The sequence below is a fragment of the Coregonus lavaretus genome (genome assembly GCF_964263955.1).
Source record: "Coregonus lavaretus genome assembly, chromosome: 3".
Lineage (NCBI taxonomy): Eukaryota > Metazoa > Chordata > Actinopteri > Salmoniformes > Salmonidae > Coregonus > Coregonus lavaretus.
In genome coordinates, this window is record NC_139990.1 from 61,499,586 (window position 1) to 61,508,135 (window position 8,550).

Sequence of the window (8,550 nt, forward strand, 5' to 3'; positions counted from 1 at the left end):
CATAGCCATATCCTATCTGTCCCGCTGCAGCCACACACCCCGTTGTCTAGGAAATAGACTAAAACATAAAGTCATTTCAGAGACCTCTCCTGTCAAGCGGATACTAAACGGGACTATATCAGGTGCGTTTCATTTCATTATGCTATGTAATGACGTAAGCTGTTGGTGAAATGTTATTTTTTTTTAAAAACAAAATCAGTCTTTGATTTATGCAGTTCATAATTTGATGTTTTCCTTTTGAAAAACGATATTGTGATTCCCTGCGTTTTTTCACATGGAGGAACTCAAGAATGAGTAGTGGACTAGACTGTTGTTGTACGCAACATCATCAGAGAAGAGAGGAATTTAGAGTAGAGTCTGTAGAGTCAGGTTGGAGGACTTTTGCTTGCTCTGGCCAGATGTTGAGTTTTGTGGTATGCAATGCAAGCAGAAATGACACAACGCCGAAGTTTAATTTGTATGGAAGAGTATTAGGGTCAAGTGAAGAAAAAAAGAGCAAGGGTTGGCGGTACATGGATTATAATTTTTTGCAAACTAGTACTTTTAGAAAAGTGGCAGTATTTCGAGAATAAAGTGGCACTATTTCGAGAATAAAGTGGCAAAATTTCGAGAATAAAGTGCCAATATTTCGAGAATAAAGTCGCAGTTATATTTCAAGATTCATGTAGGGGATTTGGATAAATGCAGGCGGGTTGGGTAAGGATGCAGGTGTGTGTGGGCGGTAAAAAGTAAGGGCAAAACAAACAAATGGCCATCAATTTAATGATCTAATAGACTCGCACACGCATACCAAACTTCCCCCTGGCAATTTCAGACTAGTCATACACTAACGGTCATGGTGCGTTATGAGAAACAAACCACTTTTTAGGCTGTCACTGAACGCGAAGAGAGTCCCTGGCAGTCTGCCCACCGAATTCGCTACAACGTTCTGCTGCGTAGCCTAGGCGAACACCTTGCAACAAATCAGTGCATAATTGTAACTATTAACGACCTTATCCATGTTGCTTTACTAACAGTAGTATTTCCCCCTTATGGCAACTAACCTTCTACGATAGGCTAGTAGGCTACGTTAACACACCCAATAAAACGAATGATCTTGGAATCCTGGAGACAGGGGGCTATGCGTGTGTATGTGTCCCATGTCAAACTGCTCTCCAAATTCGTTCAAACACCGCTATTTTCAGCACACTATAAACCTATAGCGGCCCACTAGATTGAGTACCTTAACCTGTAGGCAAATTTTACGTTACAATGAGCAAGTGAAAGTAAATGATAGGCCTATCCGACGGCTGTGGGAGGAATGAACGATGAAGCAGGAGGTTTACGCAAGTGCTTGTGGGAGGAGGCAACTGAAGGACCACTCCTGCACGCGCAATCCAGCTAATCTGAGGCGCTGTTTGAATATATTCATGGTGGGATTCTCCCTTTCTTGAAATATTAATTGGTCTAAATATAGGCCTATCAGATACATTATGATAGGCTACAAATAAATAATCACTGATCTGACATGACTTGGTTGGTAGCCTAGCATAATATATCCTTTCACACCTGCATACACACACAACCCACCTGTCTCTACCTATGTACAGTATGTAACAAGACGGATTTGGATGAAATACCTCGTCCGAGTCAGTGTGGACCCTCCTGAAAATAAGTACCACCACTCGTCGCTGTAAAAAAAATTCCGTCTTCACTTGGCCCTTATACTCTTCCGTACATTTGCGACACTAGAGGGCAATGAAGTAAAGTATTTTCAATGGACTTCACCGACCATTGTGGCCCTGTTCAAAAACTCTTTCTTTCCTCCCTCCTTTCCTTGGGTAATCACTGATTTGTTTGTGAAATGATACATGAAGGCAATGTTTCTATTCCATAAAATGTCTGATGTCTGTAGTTTTGGTACCTGATTTATCAATGGTAAATGTATCAATGCAGAGTTGGACAACTGAACTGCGGGACATTGGATGCGCATTGATATGTGAAATGGAATTATGGCATCATGGTATTTGGGAATTATCGTGAATAAATCCCTGCTAACAACCAATCAGCATCTAGGATTAAAACAACCCGTTTTATAATATATTATTGCATATTTGAAATAATTGTATACATACATATATACATATATATATTTAAAACGTCAAATAACCCCAACACTAATTATGCCTAATCTCAATCGCAGTTACTCTTGTCTCTCCCATCATGGAAGCTCTGCTGAAGTGTATGCAAAATACCCATCCCGAAGCCAGTGTAAGTGAACCTGCATCTCCATAGTCTGAAGAGGCTTTCTCCTCATCTCTTCTCCTTCATCTGGACTAAACTAAAAAGATAGAATGGCTAAATGCAACATGACGGAAGCTAGACAGTAAATGTCAGCGATAGAGGTTTACTGTAGTGACTCAGTGACATCACCCCTCTCTCCCCTGTCTTGTCCAGTCTCCGGCGATGTGGTGGGGTACACTGGGCACTGTGCGACCCTTCCCCAACTTCAACTCAGAGAAGGACGCCCGCGACATTCAAACTGCCTTGGAGAGCAAAGGTACTATTCAAGGATTTAATGTCCGCTAATGAAGTAAATCAGTACCATGGCTCATTAAAAACAATTTGTTGCCTGAGAATTTCGTCAATCTGATGGTGTGAATGTTTGGAGTAGTTAGTACCATACATACATATTGGATGAGGTATTCCAAATATGTGTGTGTGTGTGTGTGTTAGGCAGTGACGTGAACACTCTGGTGAGAATCCTGACCAATCGAAACAATGCCCAGAGACAGAGCATCGCGGAGTCCTACCATAACCTCACACAGAAGGTAACTGTCCTTACCTGGTTGAAACACTATGTGGATCTGTCAGCCTACCACTTTGTGGCTCTGTCAGGCCAACTATTGAGTACTTTTACATCTATAAGAAGACTGTGGGAAGGGATGTGATATATGGCATTGGAACCCAGCCCAACAGTCTCTATCTACCCCTCCTCTGTAGGAGTTGTGTCCTGCCCTGAAGAAAGCTCTGTCAGGGGGGCTGGAGCAACTCATGCTGGGGCTGATGATGACCCCCTCTCAGTTTGACGCCCATCTCCTCAGACAGACCATGGAGGTGAGAGCAGATCACAGATTATTTCAATGATCATTGTAATAAACATGTAATACATGTTAATCGTATTTTTAGGCGTGTAATTACTGTATGTGTTGTACTGTGGTTTGTATGAATGTGTGCGTCTTTGTGTATTGTGTGTGAATAAATCAGTGTTGTAGTACTCAAGCCCAGGACTCGGACTTGACTCAGACTCAAGTCATGATTTTCATGACTCGTGACTCGACTCGGACTCAACCAGTTGTGACTTTGTTGTCAGAAAATCTCTCTTTAATTGAACATACAGTACTAGCTACAACAGCAAATGTTAGATAGCTGTGTTATCTATTTAGCCTTACAAATGTACAACACTGTTATGAGATTTCGCTTAAAAAATGGTTGGACAGCTACTTTTAGCACACCAAGGGACTCGTGACTCGACTCGAGTATAAAGGACTCAGACTTCGACTCGGACACAAGGGTTTTGGGACTCCACTTGGACTCAAGATTGAGTGACTTGGCTACATCACTGGAACGAATCACTTTAAATGTGTAATTGTTTGTTACAGGGTATTGGTACAGATGAAGAGAGTCTATTGGCAGTGTTGTGTACCAAATCACCACAGCAGCTTAAAGATGCCACTATTGCCTACAAACAGGGTGAGCTCTACTGTCTATGGGTAACACACACACTCTCGCAATACACACACACACACACACACACACACACACACACACACACACACACACACACACACACACAGTGTGCCCTACTGTAGTTTTATTCTGCTTTGTTTGCAGAGTTTGGACGTTACTTGGAGAATGATCTTATCAGTGAGACTAGTAAAGACTTCACTAAGCTGGTACTGGCCATACTCAAGGTACTGCCACTCTTCTTTTAGCAGATTCTCTTTTAGACTTGGTTGTCTCAATATTACAATATACAGTTGAAGTCGTAAGTTTACATACACCTTAGCCAAATACATTTAAACTCAGTTTTTCACAATTCCTGATATTTAATCCTAGTAAAAATTCCCTGTCTTAGGTCAGTTAGGATCACCACTTTATTTTAAGAATGTGAAATGTCAGAAGTTTACATACACTCAATTAGTATTTGGTAGCATTGCCTTTAAATTGTTTAACTTGGGTCAAACGTTTCGGGTAGCCTTCCACAAGCTTCCCACAATAAGTTGGGTGAATTTTGGCCCATTCCTCCTGACAGAGCTGGTGTAACTGAGTCAGGTTTGTAGGCCTCCTTGCTCGCACACGCTTTTTCAGTTCTGCCCACACATTTTCTATAGGATTGAGGTCAGGGCTTTGTGATGGCCACTCCAATACCTTGACTTTGTTGTCCTTAAACCATTTTGCCACAACTTTGGAAGTATGCTTGGGGTCATTGTCCATTTGGAAGACCCATTTGCGACCAAGCTTTAACTTCCTGACTGATGTCTTGAGATGTTGCTTCAATATATCCACATAATTTTCCTTCCTCATGATGCCATCTATTTTGTGAAGTGCACCAGTCCCTCCTGCAGCAAAGCACCCCCACAGCATGATGCTGCCACCCCCGTGCTTCACGGTTGGGATGGTGTTCTTCGGCAAGTATCCCCCTTTTTCCTCCAAACATAACGATGGTCATTATGGCCAAACAGTTCTATTTTTGTTTCATCAGACCAGAGGACATTTCTCCAAAAAGTACGATCTTTGTCCCCATGTGCAGTTGCAAACCGTAGTCTGGCTTTTTTATGGCGGTTTTGGAGCAGTGGCTTCTTCCTTGCTGAGCGGCCTTTCAGATTATGTCGATATAGGACACGTTTTACTGTAGATACTTTTGTACCTGTTTCCTCCAGCATCTTCACAAGGTCCTTTGCTGTTGTTCTGGGATTGATTTGCACTTTTCGCACCAAAGTATGTTAATCTCTAGGAGACAGAACACGTCTCCTTCCTGAGCGGTATGACGGCTGCGTGGTCCCATGTTGTTTATACTTGCGTACTATTGTTTGTACAGATGAACGTGGTACCTTCAGGCGTTTTGAAATTGCTCCCAAGGATGAACCAGACTTGTGGAGGTCTACAATTTTTTTTCTGAGGTCTTGGCTGATTTCTTTAGATTTTCCCATGATGTCAAGCAAAGAGGCGGTAGGCCTTGAAATACATCCACAGGTACACCTCCAATTGACTCAAATTATGTCAATTAGCCTATCAAAAGCATCTAAAGCCATGACATCATTTTCTGGAATTTTCCAAGCTGTTTAAAGGCACAGTCAACTTAGTGTCTGTAAACTTCTGACCCACTGGAATTGTGATACAGTGAATTATAAGTGAAATAATCTGTCTGTAAACAATTGTTGGAAAAATTACTTATGTCATGCACAAAGTAGATGTCCTATCCAACTTGCCAAAACTATAGTTTGTTAACAAGAAATTTGTGGAGTGGTTGAAAAACAAGTTTTAATGACTCCAACCTAAGTGTATGTAAACTTCCGACTTTAACTGTATGTAGAGTTCACAAAAAAAGAAAAAAAAAGTGCTATCTAGAACCTAAATGGGTTCATTGGCTGTCCCCATAGGAGAACCCTTTGAAGAACCCTTTTTGGTTCCATGTAGAACTCTTTCAGTTCCAGGTCAAACCCTTTCTTCAGAGGGTTCTACATGGAACCCAAAAAGTGTTCTCCCTGGAACCAAAACGTGTTTTCCTATGGAAGGGTTCTCCAAGTATTCACCCTCTTGCACAGAGTAGGCTGTATAGATCAGTCAGTGAAAAATAATGTCCTAATTTGAACTAAGTGAAAGGTGCCATTTGTGCTTTAATACCAACAGAAGGAGGAGCTGAATTCAAAGGAGATTGTTGATTATCAGCTCATTGACCAGGATGTTAAGGTGAGTGTTCTTCCTCAAAATTACCTCCAGAAAGTTCCTCCAATTAGGCAGTACTCTTGATATCCTTTGTGTGTGTGTGTGTGTGTGTGTGTGTGTGTGTGTGTGTGTGTGTGTGTGTGTGTGTGTGTGTGTGTGTGTGTGTGTGTGTGTGTGTGTGTGTGTGTGTGTGTGTGTGTGTGTGTGTGTGTGTGTGTGCGCAGGCTCTGAATGATGCTGTGAATGGAAAGAAAAAGGACCCAGCCCCCTGGATTCAGGTGTTAACCACGAGAGACTCAAACCATCTCAACAGAGGTAACAAACAAATCTCTCTTTCATCCATTCGCTGTCTCTCCTCCTAGCCCTGGTATGGCTGTAGCCTCCATTACCCCCCTCACCCCCTCTGTCTATCTCTCAGTGCTATCCAGGTTGGAGGATCTGAGAGGGGAGACTGTGGATAAAACAGTACAGAGTCACTTCTCTGGGGACCTGAGGCTTGGCTTCCGCACTCTGGGTAAGACCTAGCCTTGTTCAATTGCTCTGTGCTAGACTGACTTTCAACTTCTTCAAATGCTCATGTGTGTGTGTGTTTGTGTGTGACAGTATGACAACACTAATTAAAAGTATGTATTGATTCTTTCCATCTGTAGTTGGCTCCATCCCAAGTATTCATTTTTTCCTGGCCCAGCGGCTACACAGCAACATTAAGGTGAGTTTCATTTCATATGGTGGTCTACTCCACACACTGCTACAGTGACTCTACTCCAGACTCACACTGGCTACATGACTATTCTTGCTGTGTTGTGAGGTGTAGTCGGCAATTGTAGTGGGCATTGCGATCTTGTAAGACTATCGATTTCTGTGTCTTTGTGTCAGGTCTTGAAGCAGAGTCTTCTGTAAGCCAGGTTCATTCAAATTGTGTATGTTTATTGTGTATGTGTCCTGCAGAAAGGCAGTGTAGTGCAGGGGATTCTTATCAGCCACAGTGAAGAGGACCTCCTCTGTGTGAGAATCGAGTATCGCAGACTGACCAACACTTCACTCTACTCTACGTTACAGGTGAAGACATATGCACGCACACCAATACATTGAATAGTCATTCTGAAAGGTTTGTTGTTTGTAACTGTGTCATAACTACGTCCCTCTCTCTCACACCCACAGAAAGAATACAAAGGGGAGATGCAGCAGGCTCTCCTAGCCTTGTGTCGATCTGAAGACCTGTGAAGGAAGAATACCTTTTAACCTACACACAGTACATATTATTTCAGTGGTTGTAACCTAATAACTGGTATTATGTCACTCCATTAAACAATTTACATGTCTTTGATATTTCAGCACATTTTGCCATAATTTGACCAAGTCTATATCACCCATAGTGCTAACCATTATGAAGGGGTAATTTACCTTATAGTAACTGAATTTCAAACATCTCACACCTTTGTTTCTACTTCTATGAATATCATCCAGTGTGTGTGTGAGTTGGTGGGGAACAGGGCCCAGGGATTTCAAATTCTAAGTGTCTCTCCCTCTGTTCGTCCTAATCCCAGGTCAATGTCAGCCAAGAAGTATTAATATCCCTCAAGCATCTCATAGCTGGCATCTCAGACTCCCCTTATCCCCTCCCACCATGACCAAGGGCTGGCTGGACCTATGGATTGTCAATCTGTAAAAATAGAAGCACTTTCATCCTATGGCAGTGTTTCCCCTACCATTACATAGACAAGGCACCCCGTCCCCCAATGATGTTGTTGCCACACCTAAGCTCCACGAGAGGTGGCACCTGATTCAATAGGTTTCAATCAAATGTGATGTTGGCAGCCTTGGATGTTTGCATGAGCCGAGACAAAGAGTTTGGATCCTATGATGAGACGCATCAAAAATCACATGTAACGGTTCCTTAATAATGTAACTTTGAACTTGTACAAAGTTTAAAACTATAAATAATAAAAGTTAGTTTTAAACATAAAAGTTCTGACTGCTGACTGGATCATGACAAGAAACACTGGTTTGTTTCACGTGATGGGTCCCAGGCAAATTCCAAAAGCTTAGCTGGGGTCACATCATTATAAAGTTGGCGAACCACTGGCTAGTTTCTTGCGTATGGGTGCCATGTCCAGCTATTGAAAAGTGACACCTTGACAGTGAATGACTGGCTGTCAGGATTACAGCTTTGTCAACCAACAGTAAATTGTCTCCCCTCTCCACGTTGAATAAGCTCACCTTTTAGACCATGTACATTCTATATCAGGGAGTGTTCTTCTACTTCCGCCATTTCATTATTGTCAATTTTTTGGTCTCACCTTCCTCCACATGTCTTTTATCTCCATTCCTCCAACTGATTTACAACTTACAATGACTGTGGTTTCTAAACTGGGAGACATTTATTAGTAGTAGTTCATTTTTGGGGGTGGACTTTAAGAGGGGACGTTTCATGTCCATAGAAGCAATACCAGTGTGTGTGTTTGTGTGTGTGTGTTTGTGTAAGAGAGATAGTTAGAGTGGGCACACATTGTGCGAGTGTGTGTCAGAGAGAAAGTGTGTGTGTGTGTGTTTGAGATAGATTTTGACGGACACACAGAGTTGAATAATGAGTTTAGAGGCCTTGGTCAGTGGAGGAGCCTT

General features: G+C 42.2%; 1 protein-coding gene across 2 annotated transcripts; it reads left to right on the forward strand.

The window, feature by feature from the left end:
- Nucleotides 1-7,886, forward strand: LOC311115317 (annexin A2-like). 2 transcript variants are annotated; one of them, XM_084157294.1, is made up of 13 exons: nt 1-122; nt 2,183-2,250; nt 2,437-2,539; nt 2,716-2,810; nt 2,983-3,096; nt 3,642-3,732; nt 3,874-3,953; nt 5,893-5,952; nt 6,153-6,243; nt 6,347-6,442; nt 6,579-6,637; nt 6,877-6,987; nt 7,090-7,886. In XM_084157294.1, exons 2-13 carry the CDS (start codon nt 2,203-2,205, stop codon nt 7,150-7,152), a joined length of 1,011 nt encoding a protein of 336 aa, XP_084013420.1. In that variant the 5' UTR covers nt 1-122; nt 2,183-2,202; the 3' UTR covers nt 7,153-7,886. The 2 variants fall into 2 exon arrangements, 1 of the variants encoding a protein (XP_084013420.1); XR_014611211.1 differs by lacking the exons at nt 1-122; nt 6,579-6,637 and having other exon boundaries at nt 2,194-2,250; nt 7,090-7,170.
- The last annotated feature ends 664 nt before the right edge of the window (nt 7,887-8,550 follow it).

Bases quoted from the DNA above. Each gene is read 5' to 3' on its own strand.
- LOC311115317 (XM_084157294.1), top strand. From the start codon at position 2,203: ATGGAAGCTCTGCTGAAGTGTATGCAAAATACCCATCCCGAAGCCAGT. The intron at 3,097-3,641 runs GTGAGAGCAGAT...TGTTTGTTACAG, and splicing joins TCCTCAGACAGACCATGGAG to GGTATTGGTACAGATGAAGA. The intron at 3,733-3,873 runs GTGAGCTCTACT...CTTTGTTTGCAG, and splicing joins CACTATTGCCTACAAACAGG to AGTTTGGACGTTACTTGGAG.